Source organism: Halichoeres trimaculatus, unplaced genomic scaffold (genome assembly GCF_033239565.1).
Source record: "Halichoeres trimaculatus isolate MK-OKI-2021-1 unplaced genomic scaffold, fHalTri1.1 fHalTri1_scaffold_2, whole genome shotgun sequence".
Classification (NCBI taxonomy): Eukaryota; Metazoa; Chordata; class Actinopteri; order Labriformes; family Labridae; genus Halichoeres; species Halichoeres trimaculatus.
The window spans coordinates 37,552,751-37,576,945 of NW_027437180.1; the positions used below are offsets into that span (position 1 = coordinate 37,552,751).

Sequence of the window (24,195 nt, forward strand, 5' to 3'; positions counted from 1 at the left end):
TGATGATCACAATGATGAAGATGTTATTGATTAAACTGATGATGATAAAGTGATTGATGATGATGATGATGATGATAATAAAGTTATTGATGAAGATGATGATGATGAAGATGATAATGATGACGCTATTGATAATGGTGATGAAAATGATGATGATGAAGTTATTGATAATGATGATGAAGATGATAAAGATGATGTTTTTGATGATAATGATGATGATAATGTTGATGAAGGTATTGATGATGATAATAAAGGAATTGATCATGATGATAATAATGATAAAGTTATTGATGATGATGATTAAGTTATTGATGATGATGATGATGATGATGATAAAGATGATAAAGATAAAGATGATAAAGATAAAGATGATAATAATGATAAAGTAATTGATGATGATGATGATGATGATGATGACGATGAAGATGATAAAGTTGATGATGGTGATGATAATGAAGTGATTGATGATGATGATGATGAAGATGATAAAGTTGATGATGATGATTATGATGATGATGATAAAGGTGATGAAGCTGGTAATGATGATGAAGTTATTAATGATGACAATGAAAATGATATAGACGATAATGATGATGATGAAGATGATGATAAAGTTATTGATGATGATGATGAAGATGATGATGATAATGATAAGGATGAAGTTATTGATGATGATAATGATGATGATAAAGACGATGATGATGGAATTATAAAGTTGTTGATGATGATGATGATGATGATGATGATGATGATAATGAAGTAATTGATGATGATGATGATGAAGATGATAAAGTTGTTGATGATGATGATGATGATGATGATGATGATGAAGATGATAAAGTTGATGATGATGATGATGAAGATGATAAAGTTGATGGTGATGATGATGATGATGAAGATGGTGAGCTCTGCAGAGGGAGCAGGTCACACTGCACAGTCAGTGTCTGACCAGCAGGGGGCAGCAGATGTTTGACATAACAGGGTGAGTCTGAAGAGGCTGATGATGGAGCAGAGACTGAACCCGAAACATGTCAGGATTTATTCCCCACAGAACGCCGTGTGCCTCACGTCCCCAATAAAACAAACAGAGGGACTTGGCAGGAAGCTGCTCTCTGAGGACAAAGTTCTGCTTTGTTTATTTAATGGTTTCAGTCAGTTCTTCACATTAAAAACTCTTTAAACACACACACACACCCACACCCACACACACCTTTAAAGCACTTACACACTCTGTCCCTGTGTGTGTGGCAGGATGAAGGATGAAAACAAGCTCTCCTGCTCGCCTTCAGGTCCCGCCCACATGGACTTTAAGTGCTGTGAGGGGATGAAAACATGTCTGAGCCCGCCCAGCGCCCGTTACAGGCAGTTTCCTCCATCAGGGTTCAGTTACCCTCAGACGGAGACAGAGAGACTGCAGCTGCTCCACACTCTCAGGTACGTACAACAGGGGGGTCAGGTCTGGATCCTCATCTGAGACTTTAACTCTGCACTCAGACAGTCAGATCTGTGTTCAGTCCTCACGTTTTCATTCAGAGTCATGTTTTTCCTCTAACGGGCCGACTGATTCTCAGATTTCTGATGAAAAACTGAAACTCTTGAATAAAAATCTGACCCTGAGGAGAGGTCGGTCCTAGGTCCGGCATTAAGCTCTGAATTTGGAGCAAAAGAAAGAAAAAGTTAAGCTCTGGAAAAAAGCTGAATTCAGAGTAAAAAGCACCGGCTCAAAGGTATAAAGTTACAATCCGTTGGTAGAAAAGTCAGAGTATTGTCATCAGCTAAAGGCTAACACAGGAGCTAAAGGCTAAAACTCAGTTGACTTCAACCCACAGTCAGCAGTTATTCTGCAGTGGTCTGTTCAAACTTGAGAGTCTAACAATAAAATGAAGAGTGAGGTTACGTTAGCTCTGCTTGGTGAGGTTGGAGTTGGTAGATGAGCTCTGGTAGGACAGAACCAGGATTCACTAACGTTACACGTTACAGAGACGACTCAGAGCACCGGGCTGTGAGTAGAGAGAAATATAGCCGGCTGCTAATCTACGCTACAAACTGACAAAGTTAGCTTGTTCTCAGGTTTCAAAGCGTAGCTCTACCTAACTGATGATAAATACCTTACCTCGTGGAGCTGAATCTGGGAAAAAGTTGTCTTGAACAAAGAAAAGAGTTAAAAAGAAGATCTAAACTCCTTTCATTTCCAAAACAAACCACGCCGTGTTCAGACTCACATCTTCCCCACAGTGTGTGTGAGACTCCAGGCCAGAAGGTGGTGTTGCAGGTCATGTCAAATAGATCCTCTTCACAGCCTTTTTAAAGAAAAGTAAAGTTCTTTGAAATAAGTTAGAACTCAGAGAATTCTCATTATTCATTTTTTTCCTGAGCTTTCCAAGAGAAAACAGAATATTGATGTTAAAACTGAAGTTTTCAATACTCTAGGAGTTTTTCAAAAGAAACTGTAGCTGCTTATATCTAATTTATTCTATTTGATGTATTTTTATCGTTGTTATTGCTCAACTTTTTAACCTTTATTTTATTGTCAGTCCATTGTGCCTTGTATATGTGTTTGAATATGTATGTTTGCATGTATAAAAAGTTTTTTTTAATGGTTTGTGAAACTTTGTGTTTTTGCTTGACAGGATGTTAAATGTCATGTCATAGAGCTGTTTTGGACCCTACATGCTTAAAAAAAAAAAAAAAAAAGCCTGAGGAGAGGTGTTGTTACAATACTGTCTTGTTGCCCTCTCTCTTTTCCTAACTGGTGATCTAATATCTGATATAGACATCAAAGACTCCCAGATCATTGTTGTTATTATTATCATTATTATCATTTATTTATTTATTTTATATTTAATTTATTTATTTTTTGTCTGTCTGTTATGCATTGATTTGTTTTGTTTTTATTTTGATTTTAACTGCATATCTGCTGTATCTGTCCTTATAAATATTACTGCAAGATGTAGTTAATTTTTTTGCTTTCGCTTTGCACTATAAAAGTTCAATAAAAATACGTTTAAAAATATAAAATAAAATAAAATAAAAATAAAAAATCCAACCAAATTTGAACTCAGAGTACACAAAATGTAAGTAAAACAGTGGCAGTAAAACTGCCAGACTTCATTCAGCTCTACACTTCAAACGGTAAGGTACAACAACAGAATTAAATTTAATAAAAAGTCCAATTTTCTAATAATTGTCTAAAATGTTTAGGACATGTGGTTTCTAGGGATCAGAGTTGAGACCCAGGCTGAAGAGAAAAACCAGGTGTCAGGACTCGCTGACCCCTCAGGGACTGAAAACATGTTAATGAGCCTTCTTTTCTTTCGCGCTTCCTCTCTGCCGAGCAGAGCCGATCTGCTCCGACTCCACCCGAGTCTCTTCGGGCTGATGGAGTGCTGTCACGCCGCCGTCTCGTCCCTGAGCTGGACCCTTATCGTCGGGGGCGTGGCCTACCTCCTCCGTCAGAGACGGATGTGCGCACCCTACGGCAGGTACACCCCGGGGGAAGGTTGGTGCTGCCCGGCCGGGCTCGGCTGGTTCGTCCAGGAGGTTCCCGCCTTCCTGCTCCCGCTGCTGCTGCTGCTGCTGCCCGGGGAGGAAGCGAGCGACCCGGGGAGGAGCGAGCAGAGCACCGGGAGGACGCTGCTGCTCTGCGCCTTCATGATGCACTACTTCCACAGGTCAGCAGCTGTGTGTGTGTGTGTGTGTGTGTGTGTGTGTGCGTGCGTGTGTGTGTGCGTGTGTGCGTGTGTTTACCTGCTCATAGTTTAGGGGAGAAAGTGTGTGTGTGGATGAATGTTTGTTAACAGGAAGCTGAAATCTCCTCAGCTTCCTCACATGAGAGCAGCCAGAGCTCTCTGCTGCCACCACACCTGCAGACCTGCTCTGACAACCTCTACTCTCACCTGGTGAGGGATGTCAGAGCGTTTCCATAGAGACCATTATACCTACCTGAGCTCAGGTGAGCTGGAAAAATAGAGACCTGAAATCTGACCAAGTATTAATGTCTGATTTAAGATATTTATCACTTTGAATACCTGGAAATCAGATGCTTTTCTGGTGAAAATAAATAATAATAAAATAAAACAAAATAAAAACAGAGCGACTCCAGGCCTGTAGGGGGCGCTGGGTTTTTCCTTTTGGTCGTGCAGCTTGTTTCCTCAGATGAAAGTCTTTCATCCCTAACTAATGAAAACCAAACAGGGGTCAAGTCATCCCCCAGAACTAAACTTAGACCCGAGTCCAGATGTTGGAAACCCAGCTCAGACCCAGCTGTGATCAGAGGAGTCTGAAGGCAGACGGACTCAGAGGGTGTGTGACGGTCGGATTACCAGCAGGAATGTGGACTGAGCACACAAACAGACCTACACCAGAGAGTCCATCAAACCCTGAACCTGTTGGCTCCTGTTCCAGTCTGCAGATCAAGTTTCAAACCTCTGAGAGCAGTCTTCACTTAGCTCACCTGCTCCCCCTGCAGGCCATAACGTGTCCACAACAGGAAGTGACCTCAGTGTGTCTTTCAGGAGCGTTATCTACAGCTTCCTGACCAGAGGACGACCTGTGCCGGTGCCCATCGTCCTCTACGCCGCCATCTTCTGCTCGCTCAATGGCTTCCTGCAGGGCCACCACCTGCTGCACTGCGCCCACTTCGAGCGCACCTGGACCACGCACGCACGCCTCGCTGCAGGTGGGTCAGCACACACACACACACCTGGTCACCTGAAAGCCCGTCAGCCTCACTCTGGTGATCTGTCCTCGTTGAAGGAAGCAGGAAAATACATTACCCATGATCCTCAGCTGCTGTTTTTACCATGAACAGGAAGTCAACAGATGCTGCATGTTTGGCTAGCTTACTGCGCTGAAATTGATGCACAGTGATTGGGCGTTTGTGAGAGAAATGCACTCTGGGAGATGTAGTTTTCTTTTAAAACAGTCAGGGCCTGTGTCCACAGACGCTCTGAGGTTGACTGAGGTCAGGTGAGTGAACTCATCTTCCTGCTTCCTGTTTCAGTGACCTGTTGTTGCTCCTTTGGCTTGGAGCGCTGAAACACTGAGCTGACAGTACAAAAAGACGCCCCCTGGTGGACACAGGCCCTGAAGAGGCTCAGACCCTGGAAGAATAAAGGTTTATTATGGTTTCTGTGTTTCTGGGGTCCAGGTTTTCTTCTCTTCCTGGTCGGGATGATCATCAACATCCACAGCGACCACATCCTGCGCAGCCTCAGGAAACCAGGGGAGACCGTCTACAGGATCCCACACGGTACCACAGATCCTGAACTAACCTAGATCCTGTCCCTCTTGCAGACCAGCAGCAGCCTAAACCTTGTCTTCTCCGCCCTCAGGGGGGATGTTTGAGTTCGTGTCTGGAGCGAACTACTTTGGGGAGATCTTAGAGTGGACGGGTTTTGCCGTGGCTGCCTGGTCTCTTCCGTCCTTCGCCTTCGCTTTCTTCACCGCCTGCTCCATCGGGCCCAGAGCCTACCACCACCACAGGTAGCTTCAAGATCTGATTGGTTACAGGTAGACCTTTAACCCAATCAGCAGGCAGGTCACTGCGCTATGATTGGCTACACTGAACTTCCTCCAGGTCCTTGTTTGGTCCATCTCTACTCTGCTCCAGCCGTCACCTCAGGACCCAGGATTTCCCTGAGCCTCTCCTGATAAAGCTAAAACTCAGAAACTCAGAAACTGAAGTCTGCTCAGATCCAGCAGGTTGGACTCCCCCTGATTCGTTAGATGCATCAATTTACAAAAATAACAGGAGGTCATGCACAGAAACCACCTACAAACACCCAGTGACTTTCAAAATAAAACACACCATGTCCAAACAAGATTGTATTAATCTTAACTACAACAACAAACGGATGTAATGAGCGGAGCCAGATCAGGAGTCAACAGGTTGGAGCCAGGGATCCAAAATGGACGTCCTATAGCTCGGTTCAATGACTCCTAATCTGGATTACAAACCTTTAACCGTCTGTAACAATGACATTTAGCTTTAAACCAACATCTGTGTTCATAAAGTTATGTTGATGTTTTTGGTTCATGTTATCACCTGTTTTGTTTTCAAGTCTTTTTTATTAAGTCTTCTAATACAGCTGAAAATAGGAATTATCCGGTGAGTTAAGGTCAGGTGAGCTGGACTCCCACCCAAATAATCTGATATCGATCTGCATTCACGCTTTATTTAGAGAATTTTCAGCGCGTTACTTTCACACAAAAACACCGCTAAATAAGGCTCTAGTTCTCATCGTGTCGCAAAACAGTGCTACCTCCGCTGCAGAGCCACAGCTGGGTACGAGGCTCTCGCTTCTTAGTGTATCAGTCCACGCACGCGGCGTGCCAGATATAAACAAACGCAGGTAGTCTGCCAGGACGAAGAGACACGATGAGAACTAGAGCCTTATTTAGCGGTGTTTTTGTGTGAAAGTAATGCGCTGAAAATTCTCTGAATAAAGCGTGAATGCAGACTGATATCAGATTTTTTCAGTGGGAGTCTGTTTATTTGTGTTTTTGGTCAAGTAAAATATAGCCCCGTCTGAGTGCAGAGGAAACCGGCAGAGGAGCAGGGAGGGGGTGTTTGGTGCGAGCGCTCTGGGCTTCTGCTGCACAAAAACACTGCTGTAGGGGTAATTTCTGCCCTAAACCTTGTGATAGGACCCAACTTGTTCCATCCCTGAGAATCACTTTAAGGCAGCTGCACATCATTAGTAGCACAGGATCCCACCCACCCGCCCTCATCCATATATCCAAAAACTGCAAGAAAAACAAAATACCAAGCAAACAAATATACTTAAATGGAGAATTTAAAAGGAATAAATAAATAAATAAATAAGGGGGGGGGGGCATTTAGGTGCTTTTTGGGTGAATGATAATTCTTTCAAAATATACTAAGAAAGGTTTTGTTGAGGGTGTTTTTAGATCCTGCTAGGAAGAATCTGATCTTTTCTAATTTGATGTGGTCTAGGACCTCCTTTAGCCAACTGTTATGTGAGGAGGAAGGGCACTGTGTTTCCAGATTTAGATAAAATAAGTCAAACTAGCCGTTATAGAAAGGACACCAAACAGGGCTATAACAGGATCAGGGTCAAGCACCGCTGCAAGGGTGTCGAAAATTTGGTGCCAAACATGAGTAAGGTTTGGAAAGGACCAAAATATATGTGTGTGGTTAGCAGGTGACTGTTTACACCTACTTCAACTGTCACTGGTGTTTGGGTAGATCTTTGACAGCTTGACATTTGTATAGAGCACTCTGAAAAGCACCTTGAATTGCATTAAACAGTGTCTAGCACATTTAGAAGACAAATGGACTGAGGGATTTGTTGCCACTTATCATTGGAAATCAACACTCCAATGTCTTTCTCCCAGGTCTGCTTCAGATAAACACTTAGGTTAGGATTAGAGGAGTCAAAGGAGTAATAAATCCTAGAGATAAAATGTTTTAGGGGGGGAACAAAGAGTCGATAAGGGAGCTTTTGCGGGTGGTTAGGAAAGTGGGGAAAGGTGGCTTGGACAAAATGTCTAACTTGGAAACGGAAAAAGTGTGATTGTGGCAAGTTAAACCGGGTTGCAAGGTCTGCAAAGTCAAAGAAAGAGTTATCTTTACAGAGGCCTTTAACATGCAGCAGCCCCCTATCTCACCAGAGAAGAAAAGTAGGATCAGATAGAAAAGGTGGAAACAAATGATTTTCAAAAAACTGAGCTAATATTGAAGGTTCTTTGAGGCCATAATGTTTAAAAAACTGTATCCAAATCTTAAATGAGCTGACAACCACCAGGTTCTTGGAGTAATTATGGATTTTGAGTGGAAATCGTGAAAAGAGAAGGGACTGTAATAAGAACTTTGAAGACCTCAGTTCTGTTTGACTCCATAGCGAGTGTTAGTTAATAATTATCAACTGTTTGGATTGGACAGGAAATGTTAACCCTAATCACGTCCTAATTTTAGATAAAAAATACCATTTATTTTTAGTGTTTAACCCTTTATATTTCCATTTGATTACATGAAGTTACTGCTTTTATTTTGAAAGAAAAACAAAAAAACATAAAATGAGTTATTTTACATGTAGTGCTGAAAAAATGTTGGAATTGGGATACAAGCCTGAAATTTGGTACAAAAACTCTGAAGGTGGTAAAAGGTGGTTGTCACTAAAAATTTAAAATTGGCAACTTTTTTCAAGATGGCTGCCATTCCTACTGAGCATTCATTGACAGCTTTCTTCCAGGTAGATTTCAGGACCAGCAGCCTGAAAACAGTGTTTCGCTCTTTTCTGTCCTCCCAAATCTGGCGTAGACAAACATGGCCAAACATTGTTATGTTTGGCTCCGTGAACAGGAGCTGCAGTAATATGAACATAAAAAGCATTTTTCTAACTTAATAAGAAGAGAAGGAATTTTTATGAAGATTATTGTTCACTCTCATTCCCACTGTCACTGTTTTAGCTGACAACTTCTACGCACTGCTCCTTTAAAGCTGAGTGTGATCCACTTGGATTACTGCCTCTGGTTTAAAGGGAGTCTTTATTTAAAAACTGAAAGATTCAATGTTCCAGAGGGAAAGAGGTCTGCACTGTTCTTCTCCAGGTGAACTGCTCTCCAGCTCACCTGGACTGTGCTCCTGTGTCTTTCAGAGACTACATGCAGAGGTTTGAGGACTACCCTCGCTCCAGGAAAGCTGTGCTGCCGTTTGTGTTCTGAGGACTGAGGAAAAACAAGCACCATGAAGGAATTCAGCTCCGCTAAACGGGACCAGCTGTTTGCAGCTCTGCGAGGTGAAACCTCCTGAGAGCGGAGAGAGCGACGGGTGGAACAGCTGTTTGTGTAGTTAAGACGCCTCCTCCTCTGTAGTATAAAGCTCTACGTCTGCATGGATCCTGTTTCAGTAACTCTGAGGAGAATCACCCTGAAGCATTCCCTCCTGGCTCTGACGCTGCAGGTAGAAGAGAATCGTCTGAGAAAACAAACTTTCTGAAGCTGTGAGTCATTTGTACGCTGCTCCCTGCTGACAACCCCACAATGCATCACATGCCAGACCTCCAACAATGAGCTCCTATTTGCAGCACTCAGACAAATCTTTGTCTTTCATGCATGAATAGGCATGTTCATGCATTATTAAAATGACTGATTATTCATTCACGTTTACACCATCTGATGTGCTCAACCACATTTATACACAGAGAGGAGGAAATGGGAATTAACAGCTGATTTCTGTTTGAATGTGTTATAGCTCTCTGCAACAGAAGCTTAAAACATGCATCAGGTCTGAATGAAGGAAGAACAGTGAATATACAGTTTTTATATAGATATAATTTTAAGAAAATTAGATAAAAACATCAGAATTATGTTTTTTTTGCGTCAAATGATTTTTTATTGAAAAATATGGTAAAATATAGTTTCATAACCAAAACATGCTGTCCTCTTTTAAAGAAATCCTTTAAAATGAAATAAAGTAACCATGATAAAAAAAAATGCTTGTCTGATTCATTTATGTATTAAGTTGGTAATTTTATTTTGGGCATTAAGATATTTTCCAGTGTTCAGTATATCTTTGTTTCAGCAGGAGTGGATCTATGGAATAAAAAAATCTGAGTGAAAAAATAAGAAAATAAAGGAAAAAGAAAAGATTCAAAGACATGCTTTACATTTTTTTTATTTATCTATTTTTTTCTCTTTTTTTTTCTTTTTTTTTTATTAATATTTTTATTTTCTTTCATTTTTAAAAAAAAATATTTATATATGTTTTTATTTTTATTTTTTTTTTGCTCTTATTTTGAAGTACACCACTCAAACACTGAAGCGTACGTTACGCTGGACGTCGACTTCCCCTACGTCAGACGTTTTACATAGATACCCACAACAAACATGGCCGACGGTGAGTTCATTGTTGAGCAGTGAAGGCGGTTTTTCCTCTTTCTAACGTGTTTCTGATGGTCTGTTTAGTGTTTGTGTTTACCGATGAGGGCTTTCTGCTTCTCTTTCATCTGTCGTTGTCTCATTTAGACTCCAGATGAGGATTTAACGGTTAGATCAACGGCAGGCAGCGTCACCGGGATGCTAAAGCTAATTTACCGCCTCTCGGTCATCTTAGCGACCAGACCGTCAGAGGCAAACATTCAAGATTAGACACATTAATAAACACTGACATGGTAGTATTCTGCTCAGTCAGGACGGTGAAAAGTTAAGTTTTAATTCGGTGTCGTTAAACCAACTAATAGATTCTTTGGAGTCATTAAAAAAATGATGTACAGTCTGATTGTGAACCAAACCCCTGTCAGAAATCTGTCAGTTTGTAGTTTATCAGCTCGTTCAGGAGTCAGGTAAAGATCAGGCGTTTAAATGTAAATAAAACAACATTAAAAACTTCATTCACATAATTTTTTTTTGTTTTTGCTGTATCCCAAACTTCAAACAGAAATCTGTCAGTTAAGGTTCGTCAGGTTGGGTCAGATCAACCGTCAAAAGAAATAGAGCTGTGATCATTAACGATGCTCTGTTAGAATTTATCACTGCTTTTATTCAATTCAACAGATCACACAGACGCAGACCAGTCCATGGAGGGACACACTCCTGTGAGTACATCACACACACACACACACACACACACACACACACACACACACACACACACACACACACACACACACACACACACACACTCATTGAGGGGTGTGTCCACACATTTTGACACACTTCTGGCCAAACCGGGATCTGACTTCTTTAGGGCTGACATGAGGTCACGCTCAGGCTGAACGAACTTTTGTTTTCAAACACATCTTTTGGATGGTGGTTGTGTTTGCACATGAGGAACACACAGTCTGTGTCCTCTCACATACAAACACACAAACACACACACACGTCACTCCTGGAGGCCTCAGGTCCAGGTGATACAGCAGTCAGCTGTCCCAGGACTTTCAGGTGGATCAGATTTTGTCCTTTTGACTAGATGCCAGAAAGAACTGACTGTGAATCCTCCTGTAGGTCTCTGAAAACCCCCACGCAGAGTACGGCCTGACAGACAACATCCAGGTAACACACACACACACACACACACACACACACACACACACACACACACACACTCATACTCATCCTCAGTGTACTGAGGAGGTGGTGGCTGACTCCCAGCATGCTTTGCTGCTCCTTAGAGGACGGTGGAGAACGAGAAAGCGAGCTCAGAGAAGATGTCAAAGCAGAAGGTGGACCTGCAGGCGCTGCCCACCAGAGCGTACCTGGACCAGACTGTGGTCCCCATCCTGCTGCAGGGCCTGTCGGTGCTCGCCAAGGACAGGTACACAGAGTAATGTCTGTCTAACACGCTGGCCACGATCTGACTCTGATGTCTGAACCTCGTCTCCTGTTTTTGTGTTTTTCTGGCGCAGACCTCCGAACCCGATCGAGTACCTGGCGGCGTTCCTGCTGAAGAACAAATCCCAGTTTGAGGAGCGGAGTTAGACTCTGCTCCGTGTTTGTTTGGTTCCGATCAGACGGGTTGTGTTCCTGAACTTTAGGCTGTTTTTTGTTTTGTTTTTTTAATGCAGAATAAACGTGTTGGTGTGACAGAGCAGACGCTCTCTGAGCTTCATTTCCAGTGACTCGTCCTTTGAAACTGACCCAGGACCTGAGCCATAGACCAGACTCTGTGTTGGTCTCTGGGAACAAATGTGAGACAATCAGATCCGTGATGGGCCACGTTAAAAAAAGTTAATTACCAAAATGAATCTCATGAATCTCTTTAGTGAGAGTCTATCAGGGGAACAGCAGCTGCCCGCGAAGTTAAACTTTGGTTTATGTTTCCAAATCTTTTGGCTCATCAGCAGAACATTGTCATCACAGGAAGGACACTGAAAAGATCGTTACAGAGAGAGCTACAAACATATTTTCCTCTTAACGAGCCGTCCTCAGGGCAACTATCACTCTGTTTTTACGTATCACACCGTCCTCTCTTGGAATGAAACATCTGCTGATTACAGCATCAATAAAATATGAAAATGAAATATGAAATCACTTCACCCAGGAGAGCTGTAGGTCATCAAAAACACGTTACAAACGCGATCTCACTTATTAGACTACATTTTCTTAGATGTTCTGACAGCCTGTTGCTACAGACTAAGATAATGAGTTAAATGTAACCTTTTCTTGTAAATTTAAAACTTTTTTCTTGTCAATTTGTAACTTTATTCCTGTAGCTAAAAAAAACTTTTTCCTTGTGAATTTGTGACTTTTTTTCTTTCAAATTAAAGACTCAATCCTCATAAATTTTCAACTTTTTCTGGTAAATTTATGCTTTTTTTACCCTTAAGTTTATGACAAAAATAACTTATCTCATGAATTGATGACTCCATCTTCATAAACCTACAACTTTTTTTCTTGTAAATTTATGACATATTTCAAGAACTTTTTCTCATAAATTTTTGACTCTTACTCCTTAAATTTATGACATAACTCAAAAATTTACAACTTATTTCTCGTCAATAAACAAGTTTTTTCTCATGAATTTATGATTCTATCCTCTTTAATTTATCCTTGAAAATGAATGATTAATACAAAACCAGTCAGAGGGGAACCTCCATAAACTGAGACGTGAACAGTGTTTGTTTCTTATTCTTGCTGAAAATTGTCTCCTTAAACTGAACCTAAAATCAGCTGACAATGCCAGAAAAATGTCTGATTTTGAAATAAAAGCTAAAACTGAGCTCTCATAGGTTGTTTGTTATTTTCTGTCAGATTTGAGAGCTACAGGAAAAGCAGGATTTACTGTTTAAGCTGCCTAAACTCAAAGAAACGATGCTAGCTTACCTAAGTTTTGGAGAAAAAAAGTGTTTTTGAAAAGAAGTAGAAAGACAAATGTGTCAGTGAAACCTGAAACTCAGCACGTTGTTAGTTTTATCTCTGGATCTTCTCAGAGAGAAACTCATCTGAGCTCTACTTCACTCACAGAGTCCACCCCAGGTTTGAAAAGAGTTTTAATTTAGTGTCATATTTACAAAAACAAACGTCAGAAACCTTCAGAGGAACTGAAATCAGCTAAAAGAGGGAAAAAAAAGATTTCTATCAAAGTCTAAAGCTTCAAAAAGCTCCCAGGATAAAGTCTCCTCTGCGTCAATCTACTCTAAACATTTACATACAGCTCCATGAGTTAGCCAGATTAATGAGGTCGGGAAAAATCCACCTTAAAACACCTTAAAATACAACATGAAGGGGTTGAAACCTCAGCCACCAAGGGGCGCCCTGTAGTTGGTGGCTTAATGCTAAACCTAACTGTGTTTATGAAACAAGTTTGTTATCAATCTAAAATCTCTGATCTGCTCCTCGTCTCTTAAAGGGCCAGACGCCTCTAAACAAACAAATAAAAACAAGATAAAAACGATAAACTGACCGTCCTGCTCGCTCGCTCACGAGTCGTTTAAAACAAGTTTTTAATGAAGTTTGTTCAAAGTTTACAGACCTCAGTGACCAATCAGGGGAGAGCTCAGAGGGCAGACAGCGAGGGGTTAAATTACTGTGAACAAACCAGGACGTCTTTGACTGACAGGAGCATCAGCCAATCAGAGGCAGCCGTGCTGTCGCCTGTTCAGGTGAATCAGAAGAAGCAGACATGAGGTGTTTCAGGGTTCAAGGTGGATCTTTCCTTTAACCTGTCCTCACACACCTGTCCGCCTTCAGCAGGTGACCACAAACACACCTGAGCTTCCTGTCAGTGTGACATCACTTCCTGTTCTCATAAAGCCTCAGACTGTTGCAGACAGGTAGAACACCTGCAGGGGCAGGAAGTAGTCCATCAGCCCTGCAGGTAGAGAGGAGATGACAGGTGAGGGGGCGGGGCTTGTGTCAGATGTAGAACTGGTGGGCGGCGAGGTTGTCCATGAACGGCTGAACCAGGAAGTCCGTGGAGAAGTAGAAGACCAGGCCGAAGGCGATGGAGATGGGCAGCGCCGGCAATGCCCGCTTAAAGATCGCCAACAGGAGCAGGGTCAGGCACAGGCCCTAAGACCAGGAGAGGGGACAGGTGAGACCACAGAAGGGGGACAGGTGAGACCACAGAAGGGGGACAGGTAAGACCAAACAAAACTCACGATGAGGATGGCGACGAAGCAGGCGAGCGTGGTGTTCCAGTCTCCTCCGGTCGCCGCTGCTTTTCCGACCAGGACGCTGTAGAAGATGAAGTCCCCGAGACCCAGCTTCACCCCACGGTCCTCCTCCAGGTCATCATCTGGGATTGACCTGGGCCGCCTCCTCTCAGGCTCCACCCCCCTGCTGTTCTGCTCCGCCTCCTCGTCTGAAAACACACAGTGAGCGTCAGGCCTCTCAGACAGCGACACAGACTACATTTCCCATGATTCCCTGCAGACATCAGCTGTGTGTGAAGTCAAACCTGTTTCTCGTTCTTGGCGCTGAGCGTCCGCCGGGCTCGCCATCCCTACTGTCCACATCATGGCGGCTGAACAAAGAGAGAGACAGTTAGACAGCAGCAGCAGCGTCAGGGGGGTCAGCTGGTCTGGGCTCTGACTGGGGGGTCAGGCTGTGACCGAGGGCCGAGCAGGGACACACAAAACTAAGGGACTCACAGGAGTAGATGAGGGCGGGGAAGATGGGCTCGTTTCGTTCCTGAGCCGTCTCCACCAGCATCCTGAGGGGACCTTTGGGGGACAGCACCGCCACCAGGTCTGAAACCACAACCAGAGAGAGGACACGTCATAAACCCTACCCCGGATCCAAATCCAGGTACTCTAACCCACTCAGGATCTGGAACTCACCGTAGACGGAGATGGCCCCCAGGATGACCCAAGCAGACCACTCAGGTAGGTACTTGATGAAGACCAGGGCCATGAGGGCGCTGATGAGGATCAGGTAGGCCTGCTGCAGCTGGAGGGGACCCTTCCAGTGGATACAGATCATCCCCACCGCCCCGAAGTTCCAGATGATCACCCCCACCGTCGGGTAATCCACCGCCAGATTATAGGTCTTAAACACCTCTCTGAGGAACAGGAGAAGAAGAGCAGGGACACACATGAGCCAGACTGGTTCCTGGTCCTGGTTTTAATAGAGTTTCTGTAGAGCAAAGATCTGGACTGACCCCAGGTACATGAAGCTGAACCAGAAGAGCAGCATGAGGGAGGAGAGGATGAGCCAGCCCTGGATGAACTGAACAAACAAACACATCACGTCAGTCACAGCGGACCAGGACACAGCGCCCTCTGCCTGCAGGGAGCCAAACTACAGATCTAAGATCCAGTCAGTAACGTTTGTTCCTGGTTCCCCATGTGTAGATCACTTCCTCTGACCCCCTCTCTGAACCTGGAGTCCCTCAGGGATCAATCCTGGGTCCTGTTTCAGTTCTCAGAGATAATCTCTGCCACATGAGCAAACATAAACAGGAAGTGGTTCTCACCCTGTAGCAGCGGTACTTGTAGAGGACGACCAGCAGGATGGTCATGACCACGATGACGCTGATCATGATGATGGTGTTCAGGACGGAGTTCAGGAGCCGGCGGCCCACAGACGAGGTGTTCTCTGAGAACGGCGTGTAGATCCTGTGGGAAAAACATCATGGTTAGCTGCTCTAACACGGAGGTTAAGCGTGTGGCTGGGGATGGGACGTACAGTCTCTGATCGGTCTTCTCGCTGTAGAAGCTGACGGACTTGATGGTGGCGACGACCACGATCATGCAGAGCGTGACGGGGATGAACAGCATAATGACGTGTTTGGCGCCATACTTCAGGGTCAGCTCCTCGTCATCCATGTCCTCTTCCTGATCCGAGCTGGCACCACCACCACTGCCACCGCCACCGCTCTCTGCAGCTGGTCCCGCCCTCCTGCTCACCTGTGGCTGGGCCAGCAGGGGGCGACAACAACACTTCATCATCATAAGCATCACCATGAAGGATGAGAGTTTCTCTGACCTCACCGCAGACCGTGAGGAATGCTACGTCTGGATAAAACCGTTACCTTCTTCACTGGCGAGCTGTTGGGGGGCGTGTGGTCAGGGTCTGGGCTGTAGGACTGTATCGTTGGATTCTCAGATGGGACCAACGCCGTCCGCTCGTTATATGAGTCCTCATCGGTATCTGAGGCGTTCATGGCTGCTCCTCACGGTGCCGACTGCAGAGAATGGAAAACTGTTCAACATGGCGGACTACTACAGTCACATGGAGCAGGAAGTGCTAATTATCTCTGTACCTCTCTATTCCTTTGATCTCATCCCTTGTCTTTAAACTCATTCTATTCCTTTGATCTCTTTCTACTCTTTTGATCTCGTTTCTTTGATCTTATTCTATTTTTGGACGTAATTTCCTTTGATCTCATCCTTTAACTTTGATCTCCTTCCTTTGATCTCTTTCTTGGTGTTTTATCCAGCAGGGGGCATCTCTTCTAGTAGAATCAAGTTTCTGGTCTCAGTCTCTGGTTACTTTAGATTTTCTTCAGTCGGCTGTGATAAAAATAATAATAAAGTTAATAATTATTTTCCTCTGACAAAACTCGGTGATCTTTTAAACTTATCAAACCTTCAACCTGAACTTTTACAGTTCTGCATGCACACACCAAAAACTAGAATCTAGCAGGTTGGAGACACCCCCTCAATGAAGAACGGAGTCCCTAAAATTCCTTTATCCGCCCCTGCAGAGACATTAAACCCCCTTTAAGACCTGACTTTAACATTTAGTCCGGATCAGTGTTGACAAACTGGGTCTGGATCAGTTTGTGGATCAGTTTGTGGCTCAGTGCGCAGCTGCCTGTTTGTTTCAGTCTGTCGGCTCTGAGTCGCTCCGTCTGATCCTCTTTTCTTTAATTAATCAGATTCATGCTCATTAAGGAGCTGTCGGTCTCACCTGCTCGGTGCCAGGTGCAGGGTTTACCTGGATCCAGAGAAAAAAGAAGAAGAAGAGGAGCAGCGTCAAAGTAAACACCGACAGTCCACCCGGAAGATTTGAGTCAGCTGATTTCACGTCACGTGGGCACAGTCATCATGAAACCACGTGACGTGTTTGACACAATAAGGTAGTTCTCCTCCAAGACAGCAGGGGGCGCTTCAGAGCTGAAGGACACGCGCCTCCAAACAACAGCGCGTTAATCCGAACCGGAGCGGGTCTCTGGACTGAACCGGACCGGTGTGCTGTGACATGGCCGTGGATGAGTCTGTGGGGGAAGAGAAGCAGCAGGAGGCGGATTGGAGGCTCCGCGGGTCTCCCGGACGGAGCGGCTGCCGGTGTCGGTTCCGGTACCGGTAAACTGGGCGTGCTCCGGTCCGCGTCCTACCCGCTGCTGGCCGTCCTGTCCCTGCTCCAGGCGCTCCTCTGCTGGCTGTGGAGCCGCTCCAGGGCCGCTGTGAGAGCCGAGTCCCGGCCCGTGGATCAGGGTGAGGGGAGCGGCAGTCTGGAGCGAGGGGAGCGGGTCAGGAGTCACCACGGGCGGGCCTTCGAGTTCATCTCTGCGGCGCTGCGGATCGATGAGGACGAGAGAGGTACCTCGTTAGAAAATCAGTCAGTTTAACGGCGCCTAGATCCGCCAAACAGAACCAGAACTGGACCTGTACCTCAACAAAACAGGCTCCTTTGTTCAGGTGAAGCAGGCCGAATGAAAGAACTCACCTGACAGGTGTTCACTCTTTACTCTTAGCTCTTTTCAAAACATGTTTATTTATTTATTTAAGCTCAGACTAAAATGAATGAAACTTGAATGGAGTTTGGTTCGAGGGGACAAGCTGAGCATTTTGTCTCTTTAATTCAAGACTACTGGACATATTGATTCATCACAGACATAATAAGGTGGATTTCATGTTAATATACTAGTATGACATTATATCTAATTAAAGATAAATGAAATAATTTCATTTAATCACAATAAATGAGTAACATATTGTTGAATCTTTATGTTTTGCAGCTGTAAGACTTCAGATACTCTTTACAGATTTTTCTACAGCCGATAAAATTGAAATTGTCACTATGTAGAGACATAATACTTTCATTCAGATAAATCCATCTTGATGAAAACGGGATAATCCTGCTCTAAAACGGGATTATTTCACAGATTTTAAATGAAATAATGAGAATCACTGAGCAGGCTGTGAGGAAACCGTCTTCATGCAGATCCTGAGGACTTGTTTTCTGACCCAGATTCATGATTTATTGTTCAGTGTGTGATGATTGGCTCACCAACCCCCCCTGGTGGACAAACTGTAATACAGCAACGCTGTTACTACACCCCTACACTGATACTACAAATTCAAACCCTTCATTTTATTCCTTGTTTAAAGCTGGGTTGGAAAAAAGTTGAGATGTCAGATCCCCTGAATAAATCCTGAACTCACATGTGATGAGTGTTTTGGGTTAGTGATGTCAGAGCTCATGCTGGCTTTTTATTGGCTGATGTGTGGTCCAGGTGACAAGCAGCAGGCGGTGGGCTGGTACCAACGAGGGATCAGCGAGCTGGAGAGAGGCATCGCTATCCAAGTTACAGGAAGAGGTGAGTCCTGAAGCTCTACAAAATAAAAGCATGAAACACCCACCTGACGTCCGTCTCTGCCACAGGCCGGAAATAAAAATGGACGACATGAAAACACCTCTAAATTGAAGCCAAAACATGTAGAGCTCCCTCTGCTGGCAGCCAGTAAAGGCTATAAGCCCTGCCTACTTCTGATTTGTGTCTTATTGTTTATTTCACATAAATTTTAATTTGAAAGGATGTGACAATATGATTGACAACTGTGTTGACCAATAGAAAACCTCGTGTCTTGTTTTTCCAGGGGAGGAGTGTGAGCGGAGCCGGCGTCTGCAGAACAAGATGACCACCAACCTGATCATGGCTAAAGAGCGGCTCCAGGCCTTAGGTCAGATTCTTTGACCTCATGTTGGGTCGGATCCTTTCAGTCCACTTCCTGTGGTCCCTCTTGGACTCATTCTGGTCCTAATCTGGTGTCTGTTCTCGTGGTTTCAGTCGGGGTGATCTCAGAGTCCAGACCTCATAGAGACTCGTACACTGCCAGCTCTGAGCTGAGGGGTCCAGCCTCAGGTATCTCCAGGAAGAGGGACCTCGTTAGCCCTGTTAGCCCTGTTAGCCCCACCCCCACCAGCAGAGCAAAGCTGAACTCGACCAGTTCTTCATCCTCGTCTTCCTCGGCAGCTCCTCATCGCCCCTCTCAGCTGAGCTCACAGCGCCCCCCCGCACACGCACACAGGAGGGTGTGTTCAGCGCTCACACATCACACTCACAGCCCCCCCTGGTGGAGAGCACAGGGTTAACACTCGTGTTTTTGGCTCCCCCTGCAGGGCAGAACAAACCGTCACGGCGTCAGAGCCACAGAGCCCAGAGCGACACCACAGAAGAAGAGGAAAGACGTGATGAACCTGAAGAATGTGGACAGGAAGCTCGTCGAACTCATCCTGAGCGAGGTGGTGGACAGGTGAGCTAACAGCCAATCAGACGCAGCGTTACCTGACAGGAAGTTGAGTCTGTGGTTGAAAGATGAGCGTGTGTTTCAGCGGCTCCGTGAGGTTCAGAGACGTCTCCGGTCAGGGTTTGGCGAAGCAGGCGCTGCAAGAGATCGTCATCCTGCCGGCGCTGAGGCCTGAGGTGAGTTCAGGGACCCCCAGAGAAACCAGCGTTGATGGTTTTCAGTTTCACTCTGAGGAGGTCAAAGGTCACAGGTCGTCTTCTCTTCCTCTGCAGTTGTTCACAGGTCTGCGAGCCCCGGCCAGAGGACTCCTCTTGTTTGGACCTCCAGGAAACGGCAAGACCATGTTGGTGAGTCTGAGGGACCAGGAGAAGACCTGGTGACGGGTCTTTACTCTGTTTGAAACCGCCCCCTTTTCTCACCCTCAGGCTAAAGCTGTCGCCTCGGAGTCCAACGCCACCTTCTTCAACATCAGCGCCGCCAGCCTGACCTCCAAATACGTAAGTGAGCGACCAATCAGCTGCAGGATCAGGGCGACAAGACGGATCAATGACTGTGTGTGTGTGTGTGTGTGTGTGTGTGTGTGTGTGTGTGTGTGTGTGTGTGTGTGTGTGTGTGTGTGTGTGTGTGTGTGTGTGTGTGTGTGTGTGTGTGTGTGTGTGCAGGTGGGAGAGGGAGAGAAGCTGGTCCGAGCTCTCTTCTCTGTGGCCAGAGAGCTGCAGCCCTCTATCATCTTCATCGGTAACTCTTCCTCATCATCATCAGGGGCTCAATCTGAGGAGGGGGGGGCCCCGCTGGACACTGCAAAGATACTAACTGTGTGTGTGTGTTTGTGTGTGTAGACGAGGTGGACAGTCTGCTGTGTGAGAGAAGAGAGGGAGAGCATGAAGCCAGCCGCCGCCTGAAGACAGAGTTCCTATTGCAGTTTGACGGAGTGAGTGAAGAGGAGGAGGAGGAGGAGGAGGAGGAGGAGGAGGAGGAGTCGAACATAAGAAAATATGATAAACTATCAATAATGAAACTATGATGGTTATGTGTGTGTGTGTGTGTGTGTGTGTGTGTGTGTGTGTGTGTGTGTGTGTGTGTGTGTGTGTGTGTGTGTGTGTGTGTGTGTCCTCCCTCAGGTCCAGTCCAGCAGTGATGATCGTGTTCTGGTGATGGGAGCCACTAACAGACCTCAGGAGCTGGATGAAGCTGTTCTGAGGTCAGATCAGCTGATTAACAACCTCCTGTAAACCGTCCAATCACATCACTGTGCTCACTTTGTAACTCTGCCTGTTTGGTTCGCTTGTTTGTAGTCCTCAAACAACTTTCTCTTTGGTCCTTTATCTCTTTTGTAGTCCTTTATGTCTTTCTGTGATCCTTAAATTTCTCTTTGTAGTCATTAATTTCTTTTTGTATGATTTAACATCTTTTAGTGTTCCTTTAACATCCCTTGTAGTCCTTTATCTTTTTTGTAGTCATTTAACTCTGTTTGTAGTTCTTTGTCTCTCATTGTAGTCCTTTTTGTCTCTTTTTTTAGTCCGTAAATATCTCTTTGTGGTTCTTTATCTGTCTTTGTAGTGTTTTGATATCTCTTTTAGTCCTTTATCTCTCCTTGTGGTCCTTTCGTATCTCTTTGTAGTAATTTATGTCTTTTTTCTAGTCCCCAAACATCTCTTTGTAGTCTCTTATCTCTCATTGTGGTTCTTAAATATATTTTGTAGTCCTGTTTCTCTCTCCGTGGTAGCTTTGTAACTCACGTTAATCGAAGTTGTTTTGGGTTGTTTTTGGTATTTTGGATCTTCTTGTTGTTGTCCTTGCGAGTTCTTCCTGTAGCTTGGGTTTTGGTCACATGAAGCTGTTGTGTTTTAATGGAGCTTGAAGACTTTCTTCTTTGTTGGTGTTTTTTTCATGCAGACGTTTCCCTAAGCGTGTGTACGTTGCTCTGCCGGTGGAGGAGGTGAGCTCTCCTTCATATCAAAAGTATCAAACAGGTAAGAGGTTCAGGTGTGTCTGACTGTTGATTTGTTTCCAGACTCGTTTGTCGCTGCTGAAGAACCTTCTGGAGAAACATGGAAACCCTCTGACGCACCGAGAGCTAAGCCAGCTCGCCAGGTCAGTACTCAGCCCGTCAATCAGTTCTCTTTACGTCAGGCAGGAGGCCGCCACCCACTTTATTTCTCTGTCTCTGATTGGTTAAGGATGACGGAGGGATACTCCGGGAGTGACCTCACCTCTTTGGCTAAAGACGCCTCGCTGGGACCAATCAGGGGTGAGATACAGTCCAGACCTCACATTACAGTCTGTTCACAGCAACACAGCCAGTGGACACAGACCCTGAAACACAGCCAGTGGACACAGGCCCTGAAACACAGTCAATGGACACAAGCCCTGTCACGCAGTCAGTGGCAACAGGCCCTTAGACACAGTCAGTGGACACAGGCCCTTAGACACAATCAGAGGACACAGGTTCTGTGACACAGTCAGTGGACACAGGCCCTGTGACACAGTCAGTGGACACAGGCCCTGTGACACAGTCAGTGGACACAGGCCCTGAAACAGTCAGTGGACACAGGCCCTTAGACACAATCAGAGGACACAGGTTCTGTGACACAGTCAGTGGACACAGGCCCTGTGACACAGTCAGTGGACACAGGCCCTGTGACACAGTCAGTGGACACAGGCCCTGAAACAGTCAGTGGACACAGGCCCTTAGACACAATCAGAGGACACAGGCCCTGTGACACAGTCAGTGGACACAGGCCCTGAAACACAGTCAGTGGACACAGGCCCTGTGACAGTCAGTAGACACAGGCCCTGAGGCACAGTCAGTGGACACAGACCCAGAGACACAGTTAGTGGACACAGGCCTTTAGACACAGTCAGTGGACACAGGCCCTCATTTTTCAGAGTTTTTCGTAAGGGATAAACAGTCTAACATTGGTATATATCTGGTTTCTGTGTTTTGGTGTAGAGTTGCGTCCTGATCAGGTGAGGAACATGGAAGCCAGCGAGGTGAGTTCATTGATCAGTAACAGATTAACTTGAAAACTAAACTCTGGAGTTCCTGTTTTCATCATGAGAGCAGTATTTACCTGTGAAGTATTAAAATAAGATAAGAGTCTGACAGGAAGCAGAAGCGGCTCCTTTAACTCCAGGATGTGTGTGAATGTTTCCTCCTCAGGTCAGGAGCATCTGTTTCTCTGACTTCATCGAGTCGTTGAAGAAAATAAAGAGCAGCGTCAGCGCAAAGACGTTGGAGCTTTATGTCTGCTGGAACAAAGAGTATGGAGACACCACAGCTCTGTGACACACACGCATCTTTTATAATCTGTCTTTTTTGAGGATCATTTCAGTGTAGCTGGGATGAAGCGACCACTAGAGGGGGGCAGAGAGTCAAGGTATATCTCCTCAGAGCTTGTCTCTGTATTTTAGTTATGAGGATTTTTTGATTGTCTTCACAGGTGAGAAAGTCCTCTGAAGACAGGTTGTTTATTAGGAGGTGGTCCCTATAAGTTTACAAAGACAAACACACAAATACACACACACACATACTCCTTCATATTTTCTGATTTTTGCACGAATGTTTCTACAGATCTGTCTCCTATCTCTTTGACCTCCTTGTAGCTGAGTTGTTTGTAATGATGATGATGATGATGATATGAATAAATGTTTTTATACTTTATTTCAGTCTTGTGACTCTTTACTGATGAAACTCTGAATCCACTTTTTACGCTGCGGTTATGTTCACAGTCCAACTATGGTATATTATCAATCTATGCTAACAATGCTAACTAAGGTAACTAAAGCCGCGTTTCCACCAAGCAGTCCGGGTCGGTTCGTCTCGGTACGGTGCGCTTTTAGCGGCGTTTTCACAGACTCATCCCGGGACGGATCCCTAAAAACCGAGACGAGCCGTCCCACTTTTTTGGGACCCTTTCGTATGGGTGCCAGACTGAACCGATCCGCTCTCGGGAGGTGGAGCAACACACTGCAGACGGTTGATTAGTCAAAAAGAATCGTCACTCACCCCGACAGCGGCTGCATTTCTCCTGGTGGCTCACAGACTTCTCTGAAACGAAGCTTGATTGCACTTTGTAACAGAGAGTTACATGAAAACCACAGAGAGGACGAAATGCTGCATGTCTTCCATCCGTGCTCTTTGTTTACTGTGTCGCGTTTTCTTCTTTGTTGGATTTATTAGCGGGGTAAGCTGCTACGGCGTCGCGCTATTGTTTACCAGCTGCAGCTTCCGGCATCTGGCTTACACGCCGCCCACCACGAGAGGGCACAGTTTGCTGTGGAAACGCAAACGGGATCAGTCTTAACTGTCCCAAACCGTCCCAAACCGTACTGAACCAACCCGTACTGCTTGGTGGAAACGCAGCTTAAGGTACCTATGACCCAGGTGTCAGACTCCGCTGGTCTTTGGTTTGGGATGGTTTCTGGTTCACTGACATGAGTTGGAAACGTAGAGAGAGTTTGCCCACCAGCAACTATTCCAGTCAACTTTTTCTCTTCAGTTTGTCCTGTTTTGTTTTTGTTGTTCTGTGTAGTTGTTACTGTAGTCCGTGAATGTGATTTCGCATGAAGCTTGGAGCCGTTTGCCGTTTATCAAGGTACGTTTTTTTTTTTTTTGTCTGAATTTTGTCTTTTGGTGGTTAGCTTCCTCACGTAGCTTTGCAGAACTTTACAGTCCTTCTGTTGCCAAAATGTGCGCACAGCCTTAGCTTCGTAAACAATCCAGGTAAAGTTTTTACTTCCTTTACCCAACAGAATGATTATTGGCAGTAAGACACAGATCCTGTTCTGACTTTCTGCCCCTGCCCCGCTC

General features: G+C 45.0%; 4 protein-coding genes across 5 annotated transcripts; 3 read left to right on the forward strand and 1 right to left on the reverse strand.

Moving 5' to 3' along the window:
• The first annotated feature begins 1,368 nt into the window (after window positions 1-1,368).
• LOC141808273 (3-oxo-5-alpha-steroid 4-dehydrogenase 2-like) lies at window positions 1,369-9,435 on the forward strand. The gene is made up of 6 exons (XM_074694791.1): window positions 1,369-1,434; window positions 3,339-3,671; window positions 4,515-4,678; window positions 5,150-5,251; window positions 5,334-5,484; window positions 8,622-9,435. The coding sequence occupies exons 2-6, from the start codon at window positions 3,379-3,381 to the stop codon at window positions 8,686-8,688; spliced, it is 777 nt and encodes a 258-aa protein (XP_074550892.1). The 5' UTR covers window positions 1,369-1,434; window positions 3,339-3,378; the 3' UTR covers window positions 8,689-9,435.
• Window positions 9,436-9,785: 350 nt separating this feature from the next.
• Window positions 9,786-12,040, forward strand: dpy30 (dpy-30 histone methyltransferase complex regulatory subunit). 2 transcript variants are annotated; one of them, XM_074696652.1, is made up of 5 exons: window positions 9,786-9,862; window positions 10,519-10,559; window positions 10,969-11,016; window positions 11,136-11,278; window positions 11,370-12,029. In XM_074696652.1, exons 1-5 carry the CDS (start codon window positions 9,853-9,855, stop codon window positions 11,440-11,442), a joined length of 315 nt encoding a protein of 104 aa, XP_074552753.1. In that variant the 5' UTR covers window positions 9,786-9,852; the 3' UTR covers window positions 11,443-12,029. The 2 variants fall into 2 exon arrangements, with proteins under 2 accessions (XP_074552753.1, XP_074552762.1); XM_074696661.1 differs by lacking the exon at window positions 9,786-9,862 and adding an exon at window positions 10,396-10,418 and having other exon boundaries at window positions 11,370-12,040.
• Window positions 12,041-12,927: 887 nt separating this feature from the next.
• psen2 (presenilin 2) lies at window positions 12,928-16,962 on the reverse strand. Its single transcript, XM_074693077.1, has 10 exons — window positions 16,819-16,962; window positions 15,938-16,090; window positions 15,592-15,818; window positions 15,380-15,521; window positions 15,065-15,132; window positions 14,745-14,965; window positions 14,556-14,654; window positions 14,363-14,428; window positions 14,064-14,266; window positions 12,928-13,974 (listed from the first exon to the last, which is right to left on the reverse strand). The coding sequence occupies exons 2-10, from the start codon at window positions 16,067-16,069 to the stop codon at window positions 13,819-13,821; spliced, it is 1,314 nt and encodes a 437-aa protein (XP_074549178.1). The 5' UTR covers window positions 16,070-16,090; window positions 16,819-16,962; the 3' UTR covers window positions 12,928-13,818.
• A 45-nt stretch (window positions 16,963-17,007) lies between these two features.
• LOC141807227 (spastin-like) lies at window positions 17,008-23,011 on the forward strand. Its single transcript, XM_074693064.1, has 16 exons — window positions 17,008-17,450; window positions 18,368-18,451; window positions 18,732-18,815; window positions 18,923-19,167; window positions 19,255-19,388; window positions 19,468-19,558; window positions 19,655-19,729; window positions 19,808-19,879; window positions 20,045-20,120; window positions 20,222-20,313; window positions 20,504-20,583; window positions 21,279-21,321; window positions 21,397-21,476; window positions 21,563-21,633; window positions 22,336-22,376; window positions 22,546-23,011. The coding sequence occupies exons 1-16, from the start codon at window positions 17,120-17,122 to the stop codon at window positions 22,669-22,671; spliced, it is 1,725 nt and encodes a 574-aa protein (XP_074549165.1). The 5' UTR covers window positions 17,008-17,119; the 3' UTR covers window positions 22,672-23,011.
• The last annotated feature ends 1,184 nt before the right edge of the window (window positions 23,012-24,195 follow it).

Coding starts and splice junctions, on each gene's coding strand:
- LOC141808273 (XM_074694791.1), top strand. CDS start 3,379: ATGGAGTGCTGTCACGCCGCCGTCTCGTCCCTGAGCTGGACCCTTATC. Junction 3,672..4,514: donor ATGATGCACTACTTCCACAG/GTCAGCAGCTGT, acceptor TGTGTCTTTCAG/GAGCGTTATCTACAGCTTCC. Junction 5,252..5,333: donor CGTCTACAGGATCCCACACG/GTACCACAGATC, acceptor CTCCGCCCTCAG/GGGGGATGTTTGAGTTCGTG.
- dpy30 (XM_074696652.1), top strand. Junction 11,017..11,135: donor GCCTGACAGACAACATCCAG/GTAACACACACA, acceptor GCTGCTCCTTAG/AGGACGGTGGAGAACGAGAA. Junction 11,279..11,369: donor TCGGTGCTCGCCAAGGACAG/GTACACAGAGTA, acceptor TTTCTGGCGCAG/ACCTCCGAACCCGATCGAGT.
- psen2 (XM_074693077.1), bottom strand. CDS start 16,069: ATGAACGCCTCAGATACCGATGAGGACTCATATAACGAGCGGACGGCG. Junction 15,819..15,937: donor ACAGCTCGCCAGTGAAGAAG/GTAACGGTTTTA, acceptor CTGCTGGCCCAG/CCACAGGTGAGCAGGAGGGC. Junction 13,975..14,063: donor GCTTCGTCGCCATCCTCATC/GTGAGTTTTGTT, acceptor TCCTGGTCTTAG/GGCCTGTGCCTGACCCTGCT.
- LOC141807227 (XM_074693064.1), top strand. CDS start 17,120: ATGAGTCTGTGGGGGAAGAGAAGCAGCAGGAGGCGGATTGGAGGCTCC. Junction 19,168..19,254: donor CCGCACACGCACACAGGAGG/GTGTGTTCAGCG, acceptor CTCCCCCTGCAG/GGCAGAACAAACCGTCACGG. Junction 21,477..21,562: donor GAGCTAAGCCAGCTCGCCAG/GTCAGTACTCAG, acceptor TGATTGGTTAAG/GATGACGGAGGGATACTCCG.